At 41.2% G+C, this 26807-nt stretch overlaps 2 protein-coding genes across 2 annotated transcripts; both read left to right on the top strand.

The window, feature by feature from the left end:
• parp10 (poly(ADP-ribose) polymerase family member 10) lies at window positions 1–26350 on the top strand. Its single transcript, XM_080734454.1, has 12 exons — window positions 1–985; window positions 3101–3294; window positions 13953–14128; window positions 14877–15119; window positions 16717–16947; window positions 17560–18560; window positions 18837–19049; window positions 21267–21363; window positions 22137–23132; window positions 24161–24294; window positions 24393–24567; window positions 25308–26350. Exons 1-12 carry the CDS (start codon window positions 698–700, stop codon window positions 25604–25606), a joined length of 4047 nt encoding a protein of 1348 aa, XP_080590580.1. The 5' UTR covers window positions 1–697; the 3' UTR covers window positions 25607–26350.
• LOC308292174 (CMP-N-acetylneuraminate-beta-galactosamide-alpha-2,3-sialyltransferase 1-like) lies at window positions 5940–12134 on the top strand. The gene is made up of 4 exons (XM_080734455.1): window positions 5940–7194; window positions 8008–8053; window positions 8599–8718; window positions 9672–12134. Exons 1-4 carry the CDS (start codon window positions 7079–7081, stop codon window positions 9843–9845), a joined length of 456 nt encoding a protein of 151 aa, XP_080590581.1. The 5' UTR covers window positions 5940–7078; the 3' UTR covers window positions 9846–12134.
• Window positions 26351–26807: the final 457 nt, after the last annotated feature.

Raw genomic sequence — 26807 nt, 5'->3', positions numbered from 1 at the left:
CACTCATGTTTGACATTCTTTTATGTCTATTCTTTTTTAAAGGCATTTCTACAGCAATGTTCAGTCATATTTTAAATGATATTATACATTAATTTGACTGGAATAACACGGAAAGAATATTAGTATTAGCACCAAATGTCATCAGTGTCGTCGATTCAAGCTGAAACCTTTTACATTTTAGTAGGCTGTTGTTATTCTCAATTTTCACAGTATGTGCGCTCACAAAAAACTGTCTGTTTGCCTTGTAGGTTGATGATTATTCAAAGGATGGAAGACATGTCGGTCACTAACCCCACAGAGTCAACATCAGAACAGCAGCGTTCGTTAACCAGGATCCCACAAGCTGACAGAACCACGCTGAGCTGTCTGCCCCAGTGGAATTACCTGCCTCTGGCTTAGATGAGAACCCGACATCGACAGACAAGACTCCCACGGTCTATGGATATTACCAAGAACTCCTTTAAGTGAAAGGCTGTGTGCTCATCTTCGTGACGAGGATGTGTATCAATGGAGGATGCTGATGCAACTCTTCGAGTCGGTTTAGTAGTATTTGACCTACTTTTACAGAGAGGAATGGCTTGTTTTGCTTTTCCTCCACCTCCCTCTCAAAACTTTGGATTCTCAGTTCACCAATGAGCCTGTTCTGGTCCGTTGAGCTCCCAACGTTCCCAAAAAAAACTGACTGACGTTCCACACCATGCCTCTACCCAAACGAAAAATCAGGACTTTAGTGCTGTTGTTCTGCGTCGTAACTTTCACAATGCTCCTATTCAGCTACACCTTCCGAGATCCCTCGCTCTATTTCTTCAAGTACGCTTTTCGCCTGTCGGACAATTCTTTCTCCAAAGGTGCATGTGCCTGCCGGCAGTGTATGACGGAGCTGGAGGATGAGCCCTGGTTCACGGAGCGGTTCAACCTTTCCATTCAGCCTCTCATGACCAGGGGAAACAGCATGCTGTCTGATGAAACCTTCAAGTGGTGGCAGGTGAGATTCAGGGAACCGATGCCGTTGGTACAATAATTTGGGAAAGTACAAGAGAAAATACACACACGCGCACACGCACGCACGCACGCACGCACACGCACACACACACACACACACACACAAGTTAAGGCATTTGTCTTCATGATACAATAAGCATGTCACTCAGTATGGCTCTGCCATTTGTGGTGGACTGGCGGCTGCCAATTATAGCAGAGACAACACAATATACTTTGCCAGTCTTTTTTCCTCTTTTTTGGGCATCCCAAGTACAGCACATGTGCGCGCGCACACACACACACACACACACACACACACACACACACACACACACACACACACACACACACACACACACACACACACACACACACACACATACGCTTCATTTCTGTGAGAAGAGGAAAAATGTATATGCAAATAATGACATGGATAAAATTCAGAAGTGTCAAACTGCTGTAACACTGGAGTTATCTGTTTTCACCATAAAGGGTGATTTGAATCCAGTGATGGACCTTTGTTAGTATTAATGCTATTGTCAATGCAATGATTTAAGACAAACATTATAGACACACATTTGTTGCTTTAGCGCATAGCTTCTCACAGCCACATGGGTCATAATATAATTCCTCTTTATTTTGTTAAGCGCCAATGCCATCCATACACCTTCATTTTCCTAAACTCACTCTTTGCTGTCTCTATTATATAAATAGTTCTTCCCGAATAAAATTGAAGGCTGTCAATTTAACCGGCAGTTTAATAACGTGTAATGAAGAAGATGTGATTTCACCACACACATACAATGCAGCTATTGTTTTTTTTATCTCATTTTAATTAATGAACATCTTGTACGAATGGAATTGATTATTTGCTCTACTATCAAGTCGAAACACACTTTCTTGCGGTTCCAAAGCATTGTATGTTGTCTTTCCACCAACACAGCAGTGTTGTACGTTATACAGATACACTACCTATTCAGAGAGAAGTACAATGGCTTCAATCATTATGACATTCGCCTCACACCATGTTCATTTAGACCAGAGGCATAAGGAAGAAAGAACATACTGCAAGGTTGCCTCCTGTCACTTACTCGTTTCACAAAATGTTTCTCAGCAGGAGGCTGATGATGAGAGTGTCACAGTTTAACACTAGTTGACCAGATGGTTTGGACTCTGGTGCCATAAGGCGGGGTCATTGTGTTCTTGTGTCCGACAAGGTGGCAAGGTCCCGACTAGGCCTGCCAATTATTTGACATGATTGCAATTACTTTGTCAAAATCGTCATAATTGTTTCCATGTTGAAAAATGTTCATATATTTTCAAACATTTTTAAAAATAGTGGAAATAGCAGATCTACAAGCTCACAACGCGCCATGATGTGGCGCGCTGTGAGCTTGTACTGTAGATCGGCTAATTCCATTATCAATGTACTTTTTTAAGTATAAAGTTGTCAATTTCTTTGTATATTTAGGTTATGTGTCATATTTGCCATGTGCAACTTCAAAGCCTACAAGCCAAACAGAAATATAATTGTCAATGACAAAAAAACACAATTAAATCGGGTCCTGAGGGGCATAGCTGAAGTTTTCATAGTTTTCACCTTAATATAAACCTGACATCACAGAATAGCTTTGTAGATACATGTTCATGCAGATGTAGCCTGCCCTGTGCTGCATGTTTATCACACCCTTTCTTAGGCTGGGACGTAACACACATGCATGTACTTTATGTGTCCTTGTATAGTGTGCTCATCCAATCTGAGCATGCAGTAGCCATGGTAAAATCAAACTATATCCATAAATGTTCCCTATGAATGTGTTCTTACCTGGTGTTTTCTCTCTGGTACATAAATACAGACAGTGCACAATGTGGCAACTAGCCCTTTGTGCTTTCATTGGTTGTAATTCTTATTCACTGTACTGTCACCAGTAACCAGTTGGCCAAGAGAAACTGCCCATGTGTTTAAGCTTCCCCTGAAGTTATTTGAGAAATGTGATGTACAGTATGCTGTGAGCTTATAGTTCTACTGTAGCTTCACTGCCCTTGTTCAATCACTTGTGGTTAAAGTTGACCCTTGAGTCTGAACCTAATCTCTGTCTGCTCTCTGCTGTGTCACCAGTGGTTGCAGGCAGAGAGGCATCCGGCCAACTACACAGAAGTGGTGGAGGAGTTGTTCCAAGTCATTCCTGATGAGATGCTCTTCATGAATGGCAGCCCTGAGCGCTGCAGGACCTGCGCCGTGGTGGGGAACTCAGGGAACCTCAAGGGATCACAGTATGGTGACCTCATCGACTCCAGTGATCTTATAATAAGGTGATTTATTGCTAAATATTATTGTTTGAATGTAGAGGTATGACCAAATCTGAATGGCCTACTCTGCCATGGGCACAATATCCTTTTATATAAGATCTTAAAAGAGAAGAGATTTTGATTATATGATGTTTGATCGTTGGAGCGCACTGCACCCCGGGTGCCTCTGTTATCTGGGTGATGCCCCCCCCCCCCCCCAGATGCCCTTATAAAATAACTTTAAACTATATTTACCAAACCTGAGAATGAATACTTTATTGTGAGTGGGACATAAAATCAATTTTCATACAATATTCTCCTATACAGGATCCGTCTTTTTAGAAAAGTGCCTTCATGTACCTGTATGATGAACTGCATAGACCCTAGTAGTGCTGAGAAACAGAGTGATACATGATGTGGCTGACATGACATGTAATCTGACCTAGAAAGTCTGGCACAGTAGTAGCAACCTAAATGTTTTTGATTCATTTATTTAACTGTAACATGTTGTTTGGTATGAAGCAACATTATTGCACTTTATCTTCTCTGCCAGCCCTCACAGTGATGGCAGCGCCACTGCCTACTGATTCAATTACAATTTGACAAGAGTTATTGTTTCACTATAACAATACAATACTTCACTGCAGTACAAGAGTGTGTGTGGATATATGTTTTTATTATGATGCCAGCTAAAGCATGTCATCCTGGCAACATTAGAGCAGAGGTCTTCAACATTTTCAGGCCAAGGACCCCTTAGTTGAGAGAGAGATGAAGCAGGGACCCCCACAACCTTTTCATAGATTCTATATAGTTTCATCGTTTGACAGCACAAACATTGTGTATTTTGGACTCATGTCAATTTATGTTTTTAGATATTTAACCACTTCAACCGTCAATACTTAATAAACTTGACCTTTCACTCTGTACTTAGTCTGCTCTTTTTCTCCTCTACACCGAAGCTCTTTGATCTACAAGCTCACAACGCCTTACGCTGCGAGGCGTTGTGAGCTTGTAGATCTGCTATTTTTGGCTAGAGTTCTCCGAATATGGACACTAGGGTTCAAGTGGTTAATATAAAAAAATTGAAAAAAAAAAAACATCTGTCAAACAAAGATTCGGAGGACCCCCTGTATTAACTCTGAGGACCCCCTAGGGTCCCGGACCCCCTGTTAGTGTTGAAGACCCCTGCATTAGAGCATACAGTGTAAAATGTGCTCATAATATAGTTCATAAGACCTGACAACAAGTTGGGGTTTGAAGCTGATGATATGAAAAACAATTGGCTTAGATGTGAGAGGGTCTCATTAGATTCCACTGCATTGGATTATTGAAGTTGAACATCAATCAATTGAGTCCTGTGTGTGATGTGATAAGCTCTTGCAAATGACTTCATTAAGATGGATGATAAACTCGACAGACATAAAGGATAGGCATGTCACATCGTTGACTGTTTGAAATTGGATTTCAAAAAGGGACTTTCATGTTTTTGTATAAAGACAAATGTAATGAAAATATACTACTAGATATACTAGAACTGGCTTCAGTGGCTCATTTCCATTATCTACTAAAAAGCAAGGCTGTGTTCATTTGTTTGCAGAATGAACCAGGCTCCCACCTCTGGCTTTTTGATTGATTGATTGAAGAATTTATTAGAAGTTTGCAATAGAAAAAAGTACAGTTTCATGACAGTACAAATCACTGGTACAAGGTCAACTAAAAGGAGATCCTAGAAAGCCGAGGCTTATTTCCACAGGAACCACACTTTAAGTATCTCATATAACATTGAAAGACAGACGGATAGAACATAGTACTTTATCTAGGATAATATCAGTTTCAAAAGCATAACATCAAATACAAAAGGCAGAATACAGAGAAAAAGGGGGGGGGGAGCATGGGGGCTTAGTCTATTTACAAGTCACGGGTAGCTGCTGTCTGAAGGTGACTTTTCATACCAATTTTGAAGGAGGCTAGGGATTTGCTCTCCTTTAGGGCTTGTGGAAGGGCGTTCCACATGTTGATGGTATAGCAGGAGAACAAGTTAGCGCCTTGTTTAGTGTTAAATCTACGCTGATGATGATTAGTGGAGCTGCCTCTGGTGTTATGATCGTGAACATCCTTGACCTTTAAGAAGTAGTTTGTCAGGTACATGGGAATCTTGGAGGTGTAGTGTATCTTGTACACCAGGCCCATTGCAAGATGCTGTACTCTGTCAGCTACTTTGAGCCACCCCACGCTTTCGTGGTGATGCTCGGTAAGGTGGGTCAGAGGAGGGAGACCAAGCACAACCCTAATTAGTTTGTTTTGGGCTGTTTGGAGCTTTAGCTTTAAGGCAGCTGGGGCGTCGCGATACCAGACAAGGACTCCGTAATCAATGAGGGGCCCAATAAGAGCACCTCCTAGTGTCTTTCGGGATTTAATATTGATCAGTGGGGCAACTCTTTGCAAGAAGCGAATTCGTTGATTGACTTTATTGATTACCTTGGTGGTCATTTTTTCACTGGATAGGTTAGCCTCCAGGATGCAACCCAGGTAGCAGATGTGGTTTTTTCTTTCTATCACAGTGTCACCTACTTTAATTGTGAAGTTCTCAACTAGGCTAAGTTTCTGACTAGATCCAAAGAGGATACATTCAGTTTTGCCTAGGTGAATTGAGAGTCTGTTGTCATTGAGCCAGGTGCAGATCTTGTTAAGTTCACAGTTAAGGGCCTTTTCAACCTGCAAAATGTCTCTGCCTGAGACTAGGAGAGCCGAGTCATCCGCGAACAGAAACAGATTGCAGTCACAAGCAGATGACATGTCGTTTACGTATATTAAGAACAACAGTGGTCCTAGTATACTCCCTTGAGGTACTCCACAGTTTACTGGGAGGGGGGGGGACAGGGTTCCGTTGACTTCCACCATCTGTTCCCTCCCCACCAAGTAAGAGTGCATCCATCTCACTGCTGTGCTATCAAGACCAATAGCTTTGAGTTTTTCGATCAGAATAGAATGATCGACGGTGTCAAATGCCTTCTGGAGGTCCAGCATGACCATGCCACAATATTTGCCATCGTGAATTTCACGTTTGATGTAATCATTCAAATAGATGAGGCATGTATCTGTGGAATGGGACTCTCTGAAGCCAGACTGGAACTCGTAGATCAGTTTATTCTCTTCAAGATATCTAGCCACCTGTTCATAGACGATTTTTTCCATTACCTTAGAGATGGAACTAAGGATTGAGATTGGCCTGTAGTTGCCAGGGTCAAGTTTACTGCCTTTTTTGTGCAGGGGGGTTACCTTGGCTAATTTGAAGTCCTGGGGGACATAACCCTGCTTGATAGATAGATTAATAATATGGGTAATGATTGGGGCAATGGTGGCAGCTGAGTCTATGAGAAATTTGGGGGCAATTTTATCATGGCCAGCGGCCTTGAATTGAGGTAGGGTGCGCAGTTTTTTAAACACTTCATCAGTTGACACCGTGGCAAGTTTAAAGTTGTCTTTGCATACCCCAAGGTTCCTGTAGAATTTCGAGATGTGCCTAACACCAAACAGCCCAGATGGAGCGGGCAGTTTATTGACCAGATTTTTGGCCATGGAGGTGAAGTAGATGTTGAGATTTTTGGCTACATCAAGACTATCCGTGAGGAGGGTTATGGGAGTTTGGATGGATATGTTGCTGGCTATGGATCTGAGTTTAGCACCACAGCCTAGCTGGGTTTTAAATAGCTTCCATAGGTCTCGTGGTTTGTGGATGTTTTCCTCAACTTTCTCATCCAAGTAGTTTTTTGAAGAAGATGTTGGGTCCAGAACCACTCACCATGTGATGTACCCTGAAAGTTCTGTAGACTTGGACAACACCACTCATTTGGTGCTAATCCCTTTCAAGACCCTGGACCTTCAATGGATCATCAGTGCTTTAACTACAGGCTCCATTAAACAGTGAGTGCATTACACGGCATTACACCTTTTCAATTTACCTCTAAGAAATGTCAGAGAAGTGACAAAAACATAACATTTATATTTAGTTTCATCTTTATTTATATAATGTGATAGTACAACACATTGCTACAATGTTATTAATTTTAATCTAAGGGAATTCAAAACAAGGCAATCTAGAGGTTAGCATAGCTCTGCCACATTGACCTTTCTCTCTGTGTTTCAGTGGTTTCAGCCCATTTTTGTTTTGTGACTTACAGTACCCTCTAGTGGGCAGAATTGCACATACATACTGCCCATATACATATCCACCTGTTTATGTGTGGGACACTTCCGGTGAAAAGCAGACATACAAGCTCATGTCGTGTCACAGATGCAACCGCTGTGAGCTTGTAGATCACTCTCGTCTGCGAAGCCGGAACTGCCGCACGATGGGACGTTTGCATTTACAGATGTTGATTATTATACACATTTTACAGAAAGGTTATATATAATAGAGCAAAATGGTCACATTATCATTCCAGTCTTATTATTTAGTCTCAAGCTCTGGTCATACTTTTCAATGGGCAAATATGAATAAACCCACAGACAGACTTGACCACTTTCAAGCTGGCATCCCTATTTAGTGCATACCATTATGAGCATAAAAAGTTTTCAAAAATGAAAATTGTAGATCAACAAGCTCACAGTGCATCACATCACAAGTCACGACACACTGTGAGCAGATAGATGTATCCAGGAAATTGAATTATGCTTGCTTTTCTTGCACCTTGATAATGTTCATATGAGTTGATTATTATGTTTCTTCTATTGCAGCACATATGTACCTGTAAAGTCCTGGATAAAAGCAAACAAGGACAAGGTGAGTTCAATGAATGAAGGCCTTACTTATTTGTTTTAATTTACTAGTTTTCATGCCATTTTATTTAAGTTTATTCATCATCAGATAATCTTGTGATTATTCTCAGTGTTTGTCTGAGTCAGCTAGTCAGGCACTTATGTGTTGAACTTCAACCGGTGTTTTTTAAATCGGACCACATAAAATAAACAGTCCGCAGCTGGTACGATAGAGACATCATGACTGTAAACATTACAAATATATTGTCACTGTCGGGCAAAAGTAAAGTAAAGTAAAGCCCTGCTTCATCATACAAGACTGTCACACAAAACTAGGGAAAACAGCAGATCTACAAGCACACAACGCTCGCGGTGCGAGGCGTTGTGTGCGAGGCGTTGTGTGCTTGTAGATCGGCTATTTTGACTAGTTTAATTTTTAAAATGATGAATACAAAACAACCGGTTTTGGACATACAGTACAAGGTTTCCAGCCGACAACGACGATATATTGCTCCAGGCTACAGCATCTGCAGTGGTCCACCATGAAGTGTGATTCTGTCTCCTTTGCAGGTGTTGATCTATAGTCCAACCTTTTTTAAATATGTCTATGAGAATTGGCTCGACGGTCACGGGCGATATCCTTCTACCGGCTTCCTCAGTTTACTGCTTGCCATTCACATTTGTGACGAGGTAAGCTAATAGCTGTAGTGAATTTCACCATATAGAGTCTATATTAGAGCATCACAGCGGAAGTGGTGTACTTGCCCCACAAAAAAATCGCCCATTCATTTTCCCCATAGACTTTTGCAAAAATATTTATACAAATGATGTTAAGCCTAGAACCAAGCCATCCAGGAGGGCAATGAATTATGACCATAAAACCTTTGATCCTATATGAAAACATATTTTAATATTTTAATTATTTGATATACTAGTCTACATTTAATAAATACCCTTTGTTTAGCGATTTTCAAAATGTTCTTTTCATAGAAACACAGATTTCATGTTCTTGATTCACTGTCATCGTGGATGGATTGGTTCTAGGCTTAACATAATTGTTATAAATATTTTCTTTCTTAATTATAAGTCTATGAGGAAATGAACAGGAGATTTTTTAGTGGGACCAGTAAACCAATGCAATGCTCTATAGCAGATGTTTTTATCCAGAGTGACTTGAAAATGCAAGATCAGAGTAAATGACATGAGTCAACAAACAGCAATGAAAATGGTCATGTAAATAGGGAAGCCAATAAATCAATGAAGTGCTACAAAGTAAGTAAGTACCAGTAAGACGCCCTAATGGGGAAATGTAGGCTAACAGACTATCGAGAAGAGGAGTTTATTTATTTTTTGATAGTTGTTTTCAGCTCTTATATAAATCTTATAAAATATTTTTTATAATCAACTAAATTGATTAGCCACTCAACTCAAGCCCTATATTATACCTCTTTGTACAATAGTGGCGTGTAAAAATAGCATGATTAGCCGATCTACAAACTCACAACAAGTCACATCGCGATGCTCCTATTATTACAAAAATAAATGATACATTTAATCTCAATCGAGGCAAAAGTTTGAAACAATCGTGATATTGATCGCCCAGCTCTGTTATGTGACAGTGTGTTTGTGTCCGTACACCACAGGTGAGAGTGTTTGGTTTTGGTGCGGATCGGTATGGAAACTGGCATCACTACTGGGAGGTGAACCATTTGGGAGGAGCGTTCCGACACACAGGAGTTCATGATGGAGACTATGAATACAACGTCACCCTGCTGCTGGCGGACAAACACAAGATCCAAATGTTCAAAGGGAGGTGATGCTGCTTTACAAGCGCTGTCCGGACAATGCAGACCTTGAGTGAATGATGATGACAGCTCTGTTGTCCTTCTGGTTTCCAAAGATGCAGTTTAGTTTTTATTCTGCAGACAGAGCTTTGAACACAACATTAGGGCTGTCACAATTATTACATAGTCGTCTAATTGCAATTATTTGACATAATCGCAATTATTTTGTGATAATCGTCATAAACATTTATGTAAAAAATATATATATAACATTTAAAAGATAGTGGAAATAGCAGATCTACAAGCTCACAAAGCTTTGCGGTGCGACACGTTGCGAGCTTGTAGATCGGCTATTTCCACTATCAATGTTCTTTTTAAAGTGTAAAGTTGTCAAACATGTCCTTCATTTCTTTGTATATTTAGGTTATGTGTCATAACTGCCATGTGCAACTTCAAAGCCTACAAGCCAAACAGGAATGTAAGTGTCAACGACAAAAACACAATTAAATAGTTTATCACAATTATTTGACTGACAATTAATCGTCATGTAAAATGTCATAATAGTGACAGCCCTACACAACATAAGGAAATGAAACTAACAAACCTGAATCTGCCAGGCTTATGCTGTAATTCACATTATTGACAGTCATCTCATCTCCATCCTCTGCCTTCTTCACACTGGCATGCTGTATATCTGAGATGATATCAGGATAGAGCAGCTAGAGCAGGGTTACCCAATAGGCGGCCCGCGGGCCATTTGCGGTCCGCAGGGGGCTACTGTCTGACCCCCACCAACCCCAGTAATGTAGTAATGTAAAATGGTGGTATAAGAGCAGCAACAACACTAGTATATCGTCGTTGTCGGGTGGAAATCTCGTATCTCCAAATGTGTACGTTCTTTCGCAAATCATACAAGGCCGTCGCACAAATGTAGTGAAAACAGCAGATCTACAAGCACACAACGCCTCGCACCGCGAGACGTTGTGTGCTTGTAGATCGGCTGTTTTCACTAGTTTAAATCATTTTTAAAATGATAAATGCAAAACGAACGGTTTTTGGACATACAAGATTTTCCCCCGACAACAACGATATCTGAACTGTCTGAACTGTCGCTGGAGTAGCGGGAACGCCACCGTCGTCCCCTGCAATGTTGAGGGCCTCGGCCACTATAGATAGGTGGTGGCATCATGGACAGGCCTACATGTTGGAGGGACTTTCCTTGCTCTGCTCCATCTTGGACGTGGAGAAGAAGGACTGTCACCTCATGCTGTAACCTACCTGGACTTATACCCAGCATGACAGACTGTGTTCTGTGTTCTTAAAGGCAGCTGGTATTTCAAGTTTTGCACAATGACTATGAGTCATGGTAATATACTTGAGTTGACATTACTGCCGACCATTTTCCAAAGCAAAACACTGTTTTTGTTTGTTAGTTTTTCAAGGAAGCCATTCGTGTCTTCTGGTGTATCTTCTGATAGGATAGAAACCCAGTCGTTCCTGAATTCATACAAGGAGAGAGAAAGTAAAAAAGTGGGTGGGGATATGAAAACTGAAGGAAGAAGGAACATGGTTTAAGAGCTTTTGGAGCAACAATGGGATGTGTTTCAAAGCTACAGTGATGCTATAACAACCTCATTACCATCGTGTTTTTGTTGGTCCAACTTTCTACACTGACATTCAATTCAGACTGTAACGTATGTTTATTTGAAATGATATTAAGTTGCAGGTAACTTATTATAATTTTAAATAAATAGATCCATATAAAGTCAAACGTGCCTTACCAAAGAGATACATTTGTAATGCTGAAATAGGCCTGAAGTGCCTTTGATCATCCTATTTTATAGAAAATAGACTGAGGTATTTTTTGCCTTTATATTGTTATAATTATAATTAATGCTGTTGTTCTCACAGAAATCAAGATGCTCTCATAATTTAAAAAAAAGTGTGAGTTTGAGATTATAATACCATTGTAATAAAAACACCATGATATTGCTGTTAATGATATGCATTTAAATATTAACATGTGCATGACATACATATGACCTTGTCTTTCTCCATGCTGGAATAGCTTGCAGTTGAATGATAATTCACAACCACAGCTTCGCAAGTTCGCAACTGCTATTGTCTGTTAAAATAAGTTCGTTTTTTTTTGCTGTTTTGGATGAGAATTCTGTTGCCTTCTATTGTATGTATACTGTATGTTAGACATGCATAAGAGTTGAAGAGGAACATATTGTCATTGGTCTGTTGCCAGTTGCCACTGACCTGCTGATTTTGCACAGGAGGCAGAATTCCTCAGCAGAATAAAAGTTTTTCCTAAGAGGACACTGTCCCCTAGTGGTCAATAAAAGTGATCATTAAATGCCTCATTTAAAATGTGGCTTGACTGATTGAGTTGCAATGCATATGTATTTGTAAATTACAGAGTTATTTTACCTTTAACCTTAATGATAGCTCTCAGATCTGGCTTTGGAAGATTGACTTGTTCATAATATGAAGTAACTCAGGGGTATACTTTGTATGCATTTGATGAGTGGACACCCAAAGATAGTTCAGGCCCAAGATTTCTGGGACTGAGGTGAGATGTCACCACTCAGCCTGTGTGTTGGGGAAGGTCATAGGCCTATATCTTTGTAGGATTAGGATATACATAAGGTCATAAGGCATTTTCTTCCCTTCTGTCACCTAGGTCACCATGGCAACTCCTCCCAAATAGTTCTATCCCATAGCCTACTACAGTACATCCACCCATCCAATGACCTGTGTGTGTGTGTGTGTGTGTGTGTGTGTGTGTGTGTGTGTGTGTGGTGTGCATCCATCAACAGCACACCACACCATAGAGCTTCATTTAGTATTTGCATCTGCATGCTTATTTGTTATGCTCTTATTTTGAAGTCACAGGCAGGCAGGCAAAAGTGTAAGTTTTATAACAAAAGACAATGATTTGCTAAATTACCGTATCCATTATGATTTATGAAACATATCATTTAATATAAAAGGGGAAAATAAATAAATAAATAATTAAAATAGTCTACAGTTGACCGGAAGAGGAGGGACTCGCGCTTCGCATTTAATTTCCGGAGTGTTCACCACCAACAACAGCTGCAGAGGAGCACCAACAAGGAAGTACAAAGTACAACACTGTTAAAATACTACGACATAAGTGCTATGACTTGACATAATACTTCATACATCTACCCGAAGGCAAGTAAACCTAAACTACTGGAGAGAAAAAATATGCTTGCCACGTTTGCTTGTATCCGTGATGACATAAATACGCACTTGAAGCCTCGGCTCGTTCCCCCAGCCTTACTCATCTGAACTTGGAAGGAAGGACCGAAGGAGTGTCGACATTATGAACGCTTTAGGTTTCACTTTCCTTTTAATATGTACATGTAAAAGAATAGCTAGTATTTGGATGTTTGCAAGCCTTTCTATTCTGGTTAGTGTGATGTGACATACCCTAGCTCTGGTCCATAGCGTTAGAAAGAGTTCAACTCCTTCTAACGCTATGGACCAGAGCTAACGTATCCCATATGCTCAGTATATTGTATACAGACTGAACTGAACATATTGGTAAAGTATACTGTTGATACAGAATACCTATTAATTATATGCACGTATTACTGGTGGTGATAGATTGTTCACTATAACCTGAACCTATATTTATTTATATAGCCTACCTATCACTACATACTTACTACATATTACAATAGGCTACTGTACATCCACACTGGTCAGTTGGGATCTACATAATTGGTTGTACGTAATGCTCATTTTACCCTGCTACTTCCCTGCACTTGTTCTACCCCTTTCTTTTGTATCTTTATTTAATCCTTACTGCTGTGTTGCTATGACAACTGAATTTCCTGACCGTCTCAGATGGTGCTAATATATTCTTGGAGTCACAGAGCCGGGTTTTTGACCAATGAGCACCTTTGTCACTCACTCACTCACTCACTCACTCACAGCACACTGTACTAGTAGACTACATACTGTATACTGTAGGATAGCTAGTGTCTACACACACACACACACACACACACACACACACACACCATTCTAAATCGGTTTAATGTCTAAATTGTGACAGTATACTAAGCGGCTAACTCTTAAAGAACAACATGCTTCTGTTACTAGAATGCCTGTTGAAAACCAAGAGGGGAGGTCTGTGGAGGTGCTGGGACTTCCCGACGGGGTCGACGAGGAACTGCTGTCGCTGTACTTTGAGAATAAACGCCGCTCAGGGGGAGGCCCGCTTGCCTCCGTGGAGAAGGAGGGTGACCGTGCCTTACTAGTGTTTGAGGAGGCAGAAGGTAAGAACTGAATGTTTGTTAAATAATAAAATATTGATTGCACAGTCAGCCAGCCAGTTAGTTAGTACACTGACCATATGCTCTTTGTAACCCAAGTGTCTCCCATCTCTCTGTCCTCAATTTACTGTCTCTACATTACATCTATAACCATAACGTGCCACTATACTGTTTGCTATTATATTGTATCTGTAGGAAATGCATTGTAAAGGAGCGCTTGTTTTCGGTGGAATCAACGGAGGCGCGCCGTCTCAAGTGGAATTGAGCCACGCGAGAGAGGTAGTTGCCGTGTCGAGCTTTGTGGAGTCCGCTTGAGCCGACTCAGTGCCGTCTGAGTTATGTCACGATAGGGACAGACTCGATATGTCACGATAGGGACAGACTCGATAGGGACAGACTCGTAAATCTTCGCCCCCCCCCGACTTTCGGCATCTCCTCAAGTGGACACAGCGGAGCGCTACCTACCTCCGGTTCAGCCAATCACAAGCTGCGGGCAACAAGGCATCTCCTAAGGACACCATAATCGCATACTGTATATAGATTTTATATATACCACTTCCTGTGATGAATGTATGTGACACAAACCCCAGCCTCTCCTACCCCCATCCCTCAGTTTTCAACCAGTGGTCCAGGGTTGAAAACCACTGCCCTATTGTATATCATTTATGATTGTGGGGACATTGTGCGATCATCAAATCTGAAGGTATTGGCATAAATTCCATGTTGTCGTCTAAACCGATCTAATCCACAGTTGCAGCGTGTGTGTTGTCTAAAGGGCACCATGCTCTACACAACACTGAGCTGACGGTGAGGAGGCCTCCCCTGAAGGATCCATGGAGGCTGCTGCTCCGCGGGGTCAACGCCAACACCAACCTGGAGCTGGTGGAGCTCTATGTTGAGAACCTGCTGGGCATGGAGATGGACGGCTACAGCCTGGAGGCCCTGCTGGAGAGAGGGCTTGTCCTTGTCCACTTCACACAGCCGCTCTCTCAAGGTCAGATAAAGATTTTATTTTTGGCTTTTATGCCTTTATTGATAGGACAGTAGACCGACAGGAAATGGGGAGAGAGATGGGGAGTGACACGCAGCAAAGGCCGTCGGGATCGGGATTCGAACCCGCAACATGCTGCCAGGCATCAGAGCCTATGTGGTTTGCGCCTGGACCGTTAGGCCTGCGGGCGCTCCGTGTTAGCAACATTTCTGAAAACGTTTCTTCGGATAGTTGAAAATGTATTAATTAAAATGAACACAAAATAGCCATGGCAAATTTCATAAAAAAATGAATAAATATGAAAGTAATTTAAAATGTTTATACTATTAGAATCTTACAAAACCCAAATAAGTAAGTACAGCATGCAGTGCACTGTGTAAAAGTAGGTCAAAGCAATTATGCTGTCACTCGAGTGCAAGTCGAGCAGGTTTGAACTAAGCACACTACTGACTGACATCTCCCCTTAACGTTTAAACCATAACATGATTTAGTATGGATCTTTAGCCAACAAATTGTGATTGAAAACATAAGCCTGTGTTCTCCATGTTCTCCACTCGCTGGATTATTTCTTTAAATATACCGGATCGCAGAGGCTGTGGGCAGTGCGAGGTAACATGGGCGATTCACATCCAGGTGTTTATATTGGATGTGATGTATTTATTTCCTTCCCAATGGTTTTCCCATCAAACAAACTTAACAAAGTAATCCAAAGTTTGCCCTTTTAAAAAAAAACGGATCGTGTCTGACTGTAGCTTGCGTAGGTTTGATTCACTCACTATGCTGATCAGAGTGATAGGAATTAAAATATATGTAATAGAATAACGTTTAGTAGGGGCAGCCCCGTTTAGTAGGTTAACCGAAAATCCGCACACCCCCCTACTAAATCCCTCTTAATAATTTTACACTATTTCTCAAAGGTTGTGTCTAAAAACAACTAAAGGTGCGGCACACAATCCCTGAGGTCATAATTACGGCAGGATGGAGGTTTATACTACCAAAGCAATAGTCTAGGCAAAAATATATGTTGTACACCAGGATGTAATCTGTATTTCTGTGTTTAATTAAAATGTGTGTCTTTAACCATCTACTGCCAGGTAGTATATCATTAATCAATTCAGTAGATTCTGCCGGGGGGTTTTCAGTGTTTTTGCCTTATTTTCTGTCCAAATGTAATCAGATTACTTCTGGGAGCAGACGATGATTTGTCTTTTCTTTCACCCCGTAAAGAAGAATTATAACAGCGGCCACCCGTGCTTTTGTTATGGTCCGTAGAGAAGGGCTTGATTTAAACAACAACGCGATCTGGAGAAACAGAGGTTTTCATTTCCAGATGACTGGTATTGACTACATCTCCTTAGTGTTTAAAGGAATTTGAGTTTTTGCATCAGTGCCGCAGAATGCATGCTACGGTTTACAATAGGAAACGTTGAATCCATCGGGTTTTGCAATCAACAGTTGGATTTGAAAACCCAACTTTAGTTGGGTACAGCAGTTACTGTGTTAAATGCCTTTTTATGGCATGTAAAGCACCTGGAATTGCCTTTGCGAATGAAATTTGCCAAATAAATAACTTTCCATGCCTTTTTTTTTTAATGTACAGATTTCCAGCAGCTTAGTGCCAAGATCTCCAAAAAGCCCCTTGATGGTTCCAAGATAACCCTCGAACAAATTGAGCAAACAGACACCATCTCGGTGGAGAACCTGCCACCTGGCATCTCTACGGTCACGCTTGCATCTTACCTGGAGAGCACAGGAGCTGGAAACCACAAAGTGAAGGAGGTCAACGTGACATCACCAAGCACTGCCAGGGTCTCTTTTGTCGAGTTTGATTGTAAGTTTTGCACATTGCCCTCTTGAGTGGTCTGACTTACTGAAAGTATAACATTTAAAATGTCAGAATATTGTGATTACAATTATTAATAATGATGATTTATGGTGGAAAAGGGTGATTTCTTATTGGGTCTTTGATTTTGAATAAGTATTTTTTAAGTGTTAAAGCTCTATATTCTGCTAGTAATCGGTGTCTGTTCAGTAATTATATAGAGTTTGTTTCCATAAACAGAAAATATATTTTCAGGTGGGTCACCAATTTCATCCAATCCATTTCAGTTGTAGTAGTAGTGTTCCAATTTTGTCTGCTCATTAATTTTAGTTTGGTTCAAGTTCACTTGTTTATCCTGTGACTCTGTAGCAAATATGATTACGATCAGAATATAGAGCTATACACACACACGCACACACACATACAGTACACCTTAAATACCCTTTTAATTGTCAAGTTTCACGATTAAATGTTTGTTAATTTAAGATCAATTGTGCAGCCCTAGTCTCTGTGATAATCTTTACACCACATGCTATTCCTTTCTCTTGCTGTTGTGTTTTGCAGATATTTTCCATTCTTCAAATGAACCAAATATGTGTATGTTTTGTTTCCTTTCAATAGCTGTGGTTGATATCCTTAATCGGCCACACAAACTCGAGAACGCTGAGCTAAATATGAGGCCGTATTTTGCCCATCTTCAGCCTACGGAAAGCTTGTCATCATTGAACTCTGGAAATCAACCCTTGGATATTAGCATGGATAGTGCCCGACATAATTTGAGTTCTCCGGCACCGGTCGGTGCCGGCAGCCAGTCCTCCCAACAAATAGCCTTAGCTGAAGTTGCCCACACAGCAGCAGAAGTAGCAGAGGAGGTCATGGAGGACCTTACCAAGGACAGAGAACCACTTACAAGTCACGTTGCTATCCCTGATCCATTAAAACTTGCCCTATTTCGGATCAGCCCGCTTCCACAGGACATTGTACAAGCTTACCCAAACTTTGACATTAAAGTCAGAGATGATGGTGTGTACATCGCAGGGCCTGATGAACTGACCATGGGGCAGCTAAAGAACGCCATCTTGGAGTTTCTAGGCAGTATTGCTCAGACACAGTTTCCCGTTGACACACAGATGGCCCAGCTTCTGACTGATAAAGCGGTCAGACGGCTGCTACTGGAGAAAATGAAGGAACGGGGGCTACCCAGTATTTACAGTGTAGTAGCCAATGTCGTTGCTGTAACATCACTGTCCATAAATCACGTCAACCAGGCATGTAGCTTGTTGAAATCCCAGTTTTGCAGCTTCAGCATACCGGTGGATAAGGAATATGAGTGCATGTTGTACTCCGAGGAGTTGTCTGGATTCCTTCAGTCGCTTAGCTTCTGCTCTGCCAGGGTGTCAGAAAGCACAGGCGTGATTGAAGTGATGACTCTGAAAGAAATGGAGAGCGACATGCAGGAAAAGATCGTGACGTTCCTCAGTACACCTATTGAGAGGGAGACGGTCATCACCATGGAGCCGGGTAGGCTCAAGTACATCCAACTGCATCACCATCAATTGATGGCTGACATGGACCAAGTATCAATAGTCCCATTAGAGGCAGAGGACGTTTGTGGTTTAAAGGTATGTGGTGGCTCATTGCCAGAAAAACAAAAAAAAAAGCTGTGTTTTGTGTAAGAAATCCAAAAAGTTGTACTGTCATAGATGATTTATTAGCTTTCGTAGCTTTAGACATTTCTTTTAGATAAAGCTTATATTTGTTATTTTCTGATACCATAAGAAATTGAACAAGAAACATTGTGCTGCATCTGGAGGTGATGCCGTGCGTTGTGAGCTTCTTGAATTAAAAATGTTTGCATATATTAAACTTTTCTTTTTTCTTTTTTTTTTTAAATTTAGATCCATGGCAATGCCATGGCTTGCCAAATGGCGACTGAGGTGCTGCAAAGTGTGGTGTCCTCCATCTGCACCAGGACCATCACATCCATGGCGCCTGGCGTGTCCCGCTTCCTGCTAGAGGACGAGGGGCCCATCATCCTGCAGGAGATAACCACCAAGTTCCAAGTGTACATCAGCATGGACAGGGTCTACTGGAAACGGACTCCCAATGAGGTATCACAATTGTAGGACAGATTGTACTTTAGCTTGCTTTCTAAATTTAGTAGCCAATTATCTTTACCCCTTTTTTCTCTTTAGTTGTTATATGTCAGTTAATCCTCCCCACACAGTTCTGTATTGCCACTGCTATTGTACCCTACTGGCTCATCTGCCAGTGAGGAGCCCACACCGGGAGGACGTAGCGCTTCCGTCCGGGACCGTACCTATGTTCCCCTGGTTCTATGTTCCCCAGGTTCTATGTTCCCCATTTACCCCCTCAGAAAAGGTTCTATCTTCCCCACTTACCCAAAAAAGGTCCTATCTTCCCCAGGTTCTATGTTCCCCACTTACCCCCACAAAAAAAGGTTCTATGTACCCCACTCATCCAAAAATGCATGGGAAACATTCATTTCTAATTATTAATAACAACTCGAAACACACAATAATGGGGAGAAATTACGAATACTAGTGGGACAGGGGGCACTAGGGACATCTGGACACCATACTTTTGTTATGACTGGGCATCTGGACGAGTGGGCACCTGGTCATCTGGGCAATAGGGACATGTGGGCATTTGGACGAGTGGGCACTTGGGGGTGGAGACATCTGGGTACCTGGGCAACTGGGCACCTAAATTAGGATTGCCCACATGTTCTTAGTGCCCAGATGTCCCACCATTACATGTCCCAAACATACAGTAGATCCTTTTTTTGGTTGAGCGGGGAACATAGAACCTTTTTGTGGGGAGGGTGGGTGGGGAACATGGAACCTGGGGAACATAGAACCTTTTTGGGTGGGAAGTGGGGAACATAGAACCTGGGGAACATAGAACCTGGGGAACATAGGTTGGACCCCCTTCCGTCCTACTCCTCCCGTTCAACACACAAATTTTTTTGGTTTATAATATAATGTTTATAATATAATGTTTTATTGATAATAAACATGTACAATTACATATTTTTATCACACAATTATCAAAAGGATAACATTTAAAAAAAAGCTGTCTGGTTCCTGTCTGAGGAACCAGAATGAAATACATTCTTATTATTGTACAATATTTAACAATAAGGATCAAGAATCTTTATAGTTCACCAACACATGGAATAATACCTCAAAGCTTTATGAGAGCAGTGACTTTTCTGTTTTATTGGTGGTGGTGGAGACGGAAAATAAAACTGTTGTTGACCTGCAATATAGGTTCCTACTTTAATAAAGTAAACCCTACACTTAGGGCAGATTCACACTGCGGTCTCTGGTGCGTTCTCGAGACTGCTTGGCAGATGTTTTGACAGTGTGAAGCCTGCGGTTTTCCTCAGAAACGGCAGCCTTGAGACCACCTCCGGAGGTAGTCTCGAGTCTGCTTGATGCGTCCTCAAGAACGGTGCGCTGCAATGTGAAGCTACCGTTCCATGAACAAGGAAGTGGTATCGCTTCTGCTGGGATGAAAATAACAAGGATTGATCCGCGACGTCACTATTAAGATCCCAAGGATGTGCCAGTGACGTTACTATGGTGCAATGATTACAGACGGCGTTACGTTGTGATGTTTCAAAGACAGTCAGCACAAACTGCTTTGGTTGTGTATTGTTGTTCTGTTATTGTTACTTACAACTCAAGATAACGTCAGGAACACTGTAAAACTTTATATTCGCTCTAAATTCTGACAAGATACTCTTCTTCTGTGACATGACATTTTATATCTCCCAAAGCCCCATGGTCAACAAGCGCCCCCGGGAGGCACATGAATACCATCTATACTATAATTTTGCGAATGAACAGTATCTCTGTAGCCATTAAACGAAACGGGTTTCTTACATTGATGCTCCTACATCATGCAAGCACCAGTTAAAATTACTTTTCATCCCTCATATACTTCGTGCACAGTGCACATCCCATAACCTACACACTGCACATCATTTCGGAGCTCATATCTTTGAACGGGTAAGGGCTAGTTACAGTTGAATGAAGTGTACTCCAGGGAGTCCAGGCACAGGAGAATTTTGGCCAATGTGAATGCTGGTCAGCGGGGACCAGGCAACTGTTTTCAGAAACAGTTCTAATGAATCTGATTGCAGTGTGAATCCGCCCTTAGTTGACCGGAGTCCCCATGGCTCTATACTTGGTCTGCTCCTCTGACACTAGGTTTCATATGGTTGACTAACCATTACACTATGGAAGGGCTCCTACTAGTAATAATTAAAAAATATATATAATATATTATTTCCTTTTCAGGACATCTTTGATGCTGCATGGAAAATGATGTCCCAGCAAAGCTTCCAGAAAGTGTCTCTGGATGGTTCACAAGACATGGAAGTGTTAACTCAAACTGGTGAGAATTTAAATAACCACCAAGCTTCTGATCCAGGTAGTATTCTTAGGTTTAAATAACCACCAAGCTTCTGATCCAGGTAGTATTCTTAGGTTTAAATAACCACCAAGCTTCTGATCCAGGTAGTATTCTTAGGTTTAAATAACCACCAAGCTTCTTAGTATTCTTAGGTTATGCCAATTGAATAACCCATCATGTTTGAGCGGTGTTCACACCGTCTCCTAAGAGTGACTGTATTGTCTGTATGTTACTATGTATGTCTGTAACTTTGTATCATGAGCTGCATTACCTCTGGTGACCAAGTGGCACTGTTGACACACACACACACACACACACACACACACACACACACACACACACACACACCATTCTAAATCGGTCATTGTCAGTGTATAGATTAAGGAAATGAACTGCTCACTTCGAACTTGATTTGATTTTCTCAAGTGATTAACTAAACTGTGCTTTTACTGAAACAATAATTATGTTTACTGTGATTATAGTATATATTTAGTTAAAAAATGTTGCTACTTTTGTTATTCATTTTTTCATCCCATTACTTTGATTCCAAAATCTTGAATATGGCAGATATTTCTCTAAACGTACGATCCACTTTCTCTTCCTCGTTATGTTATTCCTGCTCTCCTAATCAAGCTCCTGAATGTTATGGGAGCTGAAAGAAATGGTTACTAATAAATAATAACATGTGTATGTCCATAATATTTCCTGCACATAACCTCTGACTTTTGCAAACAATTTGTGTTTTCTTCTTATAGGCCTAATAGAGGAGGCCAAGAGAATTGTCTCGGTCATCGACGAAAAAATGGACGTGGCTCCATCCACTTCAGACAAAACCGATGACATGGAAGACGAGGATCTGTACACAGCAGGGGAACCTACTGTCCACGACGACGATGAACTGATTATTAATGCTCCCAGTGATTTTACAGAAATGGAGGGGGCCACTGCTGGAAATCCTGGATTACAGGATGAAGCGCGGGGTCGTCCTCCTGCTAACTTGGAAGAAGAGGCCCAGATGTCTCTAGCCATCCAGTATTCCATGGATTACACAACTCCAAGTTCTCAGGCTGAGGAGGAAGAAGAGCTGCAGAAGGTACTGGAGCTATCCATGAAGACGGCCAAACACCAAGGTCCTGCTGTTCCTGCTAAGGAGAGCCCCAAGCAAGTCAAGGATGTCTATGCGTCTATGCAGGAAGAGATCAAGGCAATCAACACATCCCAGATCTCTGTGTTTGCCAGCTATACTTCCGATCTGATCCGAACTGACATAGCTCTTGCGAAGAAGATTACCCTGAGACAGGTCGAGGAGAAACTCGAGCAAAAGGGGCTGAAGAACATGTCAGAGTTCCACAAGAGGTGTTTGGATGTTGTCAAGCGGAAGCATGCAGTAGAGATTAAAACTCAAGGCAACATGGTGATCATAAGTGGTTTCAAGGATTTTGTGTCCAGCGCGCTGCCGGACCTAAAGCTAGTCCTGAAGAAGATGTCCAGCGCCACTTCCGATGCAGAGATCCTGAAGACCCTGCAGTGGGTTAGGCATGATGCGGAAGCAGCAACGCCTTACGCTCCCGACACCACAGTGTTCATTGAGACCGCATGGAAGATGAAACAGAAGAAGATCAATCTCTTGCTAAACAATCAGCCCCACATTATCAATTTTGAGAAGATGGAAGAATACAATGTGGTCTCCGGGAAAACTGTGAAGATGGCCAGGAAAATGCTCAGTTTGGTGGACTTGACAAATGAGTCAGGTAAAGAAACATTGGTACATTCGCCCCCTGGCATGATAATATCATAATCACGTTTGTTTCATCATGTAAGGCAAGCTGTGTCACTATTCAACCTAGAGCAGAGGTCTTCAACAGGGGGTCCGGGACACCTAGGGGGTCCTCAGAGTTACTACAGGGGGTCTGCCAAATCTTTGTGTGATCATTTTTGATCACTTGAACCCTAGCATCCCTATTCTTAGTGGAACATTAGCCAAAACATAGCAGATCTACAAGCTCACAATGCCTCGCGCTGCGAGGCCTTGTGAGTTTGTAGATTGGCTATCTTTTTTGGCTCAGAGGTTTGGTATAGACTGTAGAGGGAAAAGAAGAGCAGACTAGTAGCTTCATCTCGCTCAGAGCTAAGGGGTCCTTGGCCTGAAAATGTTGAAGACCCCTGACCTAGAGGCAGTATCATCAGCAATTATGTGTGCCTGTTAAGCATTGTAAAACAATCAAGCACAACGTGTTCTGACCAGAGACAGACAAGAGGCGACATCCCCATTTCCCTCAGGTTTATTTTCTCATAGGTCATAGCTTTGCTTGATTGGTGTGGCAGGATATTTAATCCGGAAACAGTCAAATGTTTGACCGGTTTAAATACACTGCCATGCCAATAAAGTGGAGCTATGGGGACATGTACTGAGTGTGCCACATTCGGGAAACCTGGGTCTACACTTGTCTTAGATGTGAAATATCACTCATGTTGCATCTTTACATTAATTCATATTAATTTAAATATAACATTTTGCTTCATAAAATTGTGTTGAGCATGGTGTGAATGCACCTGCAAGGTGTGTGTGTGTGTGTGTGTGTGTGTGTGTGTGTGTGTGTGTGTGTGTGTGTGTGTGTGTGTGTGTGTGTGTGTGTGTGTGTGTGTGTGTGTGTGTGTGTGTGTGTGTGTGTGTGTGTGTGTGTGTGTGTGTGTGTGTGTGTGTGTGTGTGTGTGTGTGTGTGTGTGTGTAATTATGCATGAGTGTTTGTGTAAAATATGCATGCTTTGCTTTTAACAGAAGAGGATTACTCTTTGCTGTCGAGCATGCCAGAAGTAGCCAGAGTAGACGAGGATTCGGATGAATTCCAAAACGTAGTGAAGGAATTCTACGAGAGCATACAGAAATACCACAGCAAAATAAGAATCATAAAGGTGAAAATATTTACCTCCTGTGCATTTATTTACATTTAAACATGTTTAAAAAGAAATGTATGCGTGATTGTAATACAAATGATGTGTTTGGTGTGAAGGTGGAAAAGCTCATGAACCGACTGTTGTATAAACAGTACCAGCTGAAGAAAGCCAGCATAACGCAAAGTGCTACAGAACCAGAGATCGAGCGGACTCTCTACCATGGCACGAGCGAGTCCAGCGTGAAGGAGATATGCATTCATGGATTCAACAGAAGCTTCTGTGGAAAGAATGGTATGATGTTGTTTTTTATGGCAGATGACGTGCACATTTGCCATGTTTTAGAAGTCATTAAATTAATGTCTTGTTTGAATTGTACTTCATTTAATTTCAGATCATGTAGTAATGTATCTCCATGCAGTGTATCTGTATACTGTACCATCCGGCACTGTTATCCATTGTTGTGTTGTTTAAAAAACACGTTGGGTTTGATGTCATAAACACACCCACTGGGTCAGAAAGTTATTTAAAGTAATTTTTTCTGGGCATTAAAATGTCCAAGCCTTTATTTAATTGGGTATTGGATCAAAACCCTGAATGAACGAACTGAAACTTGACTATTCTAACTAATTTTACGCCTCTGATTTCAACCTTTTTGTTACATTTTGAGTAATTGTTTTTGATAATTGCATTTTCGTTACAAATGCATTTTATTATATAGGCTACTCTATCTTGTAATTGTTCCTTCTGTGTGTTCTCCAAGAATTAATGGAATGGGGGGCGCCTGCTGGCCTAGTGGTCTAGGCGCATACCTCATACTAGGCTATGATGCCTGCTGGCGTTGCTGGTTCGATTCCCGACCCGGACGACCTTTGCCACATGTCATTCCCCATCTCTCTCTCCCCATTTCCTGTCAGTCTACTGTATCCTATCAAATAAAGGCAGAAAAAGCTCAAAAACAAATCTTAAAACAAAAAGAATTAATGGAATGAATATTCTTTTTAAATTAATCTTTTAACGTTGTCTTTCCACAGCCACCGTTTATGGCCAAGGGGTCTATTTTGCTGTGAACTCGGCGCTCTCTGTCCAGGAGCAGTACTCTCCTCCAAACGCAGAAGGATACAAATTTATCTTTGTGGGGAAAGTGTTAACGGGCGACTACACGAGAGGCGACCATTCGATGAAGACTGCCCCGCTGAAGGAGAGTGACGACATTCCGCTGAGATACGACAGCGTGACAGACAACATTACCACTCCCACAATGTTTGTTATCTTCAATGATACACAGGCTTATCCAGAATACCTCATTACTTGCCAGAAAATCCACCGCTGAGGGGACGTATTAGTAGGGGTGTTGTAATTTAAAATAAAGCGTAATCTATGGGACACTGGCTGATATGAATCTAGATAGATTTTATTTAATTTTATATACTGTCTATATTGTTTTTCTTTTCTGTCTTTATCAATCAATACATTTATTTTCCTCACACCTCACATGGCAGCAATACGCTTCGTAGTTTTAATACGCTTCTGTGTTTTGAGTTTTATGTTGATATGTCCCAAGATGTAAATCTTGCATACAGTATCTGTCCCCTTTGGCTTTTATTAGGAATAAACATTTTATTTTAGTGTATGGAACATTGTGGTTTAATTGTACAGGAAATAGTTTTCCATTCTAGCAACAGCAACCAAAAAACTTTCAGATTGAACGTCTTCTGTGTTCCGTTGAATTCTATCTTTTGATTTCAGTCATTTAACAAAGTTCAGATTGGTGTCCAGGAGTCTCTTATACATAACCATAGGAGCCATAATTGACCCTTTTCATTGAAATCTCAACACTATTGTGTTTTACTGTGACTACTGGAAGGGATTGTGCTTGCTCTATGAGTTAATGTAAAGATTTACTGTCAACATGACTCGAGTCATGACTTGCCTTGTTTATCTCTACAAAATACGTAACAATATCCTGCAGGTTAAGGCAGAACATGTGAATGAATGTGAATTTTACATGCATTTATATATACACTGTAAGCCTATTTTTCTGTTAAAGTTAATAAACTTTGTTTTTGATTTATGAGGGGTGTTCATTGAGATCCTTTTTTTTTTAACTCATACAATTTTCTTTTTAACTACTTTAACCCTAAGATTTTGAACATAAATCTTGGTCTCCAACCTGGCACACATTTGCAGTTGCATGAAAATGTTTGAGAACCAATCGGTCTATAGCAAGGGTTCCCAAACCTTTCAGTCTGTGACCCCCCCAAAAAGCCTTATTTGAAATGGGACTCCCCCCCCACCCTAACAATCATTTGGATTTGTATGCATTACATTTAGTTAGACTTTAATAAACATTGAGAAAATAGGCGACCTACGAACTCTCAATGCCTTGCACTGCGAGGAATTGTGAACTTGTAGATTTTCACAATATTCGTACATTTTCGTAAATAATATTTGGCCAGGTATTAAAAGGGTCTTAAGAGTCATTAAATTGTAACTTTAGAATTTTTCCCAATGTTTAAATTGTCACTTTAGAA

The sequence above is a fragment of the Nannobrachium achirus genome (assembly GCF_963921795.1).
Source record: "Nannobrachium achirus genome assembly, chromosome: 10".
Lineage (NCBI taxonomy): Eukaryota > Metazoa > Chordata > Actinopteri > Myctophiformes > Myctophidae > Nannobrachium > Nannobrachium achirus.
This window is presented reverse-complemented; position numbering and strand designations above follow the sequence as displayed.

Coding starts and splice junctions, on each gene's coding strand:
- LOC308292174 (XM_080734455.1), top strand. CDS start 7,079: ATGTACCCTGAAAGTTCTGTAGACTTGGACAACACCACTCATTTGGTG. Junction 7,195..8,007: donor ACTACAGGCTCCATTAAACA/GTGAGTGCATTA, acceptor CTTCTATTGCAG/CACATATGTACCTGTAAAGT. Junction 8,719..9,671: donor CCATTCACATTTGTGACGAG/GTAAGCTAATAG, acceptor CGTACACCACAG/GTGAGAGTGTTTGGTTTTGG.
- parp10 (XM_080734454.1), top strand. CDS start 698: ATGCCTCTACCCAAACGAAAAATCAGGACTTTAGTGCTGTTGTTCTGC. Junction 16,948..17,559: donor CTCTTTTGTCGAGTTTGATT/GTAAGTTTTGCA, acceptor TCCTTTCAATAG/CTGTGGTTGATATCCTTAAT. Junction 24,295..24,392: donor GCAAAATAAGAATCATAAAG/GTGAAAATATTT, acceptor TTTGGTGTGAAG/GTGGAAAAGCTCATGAACCG.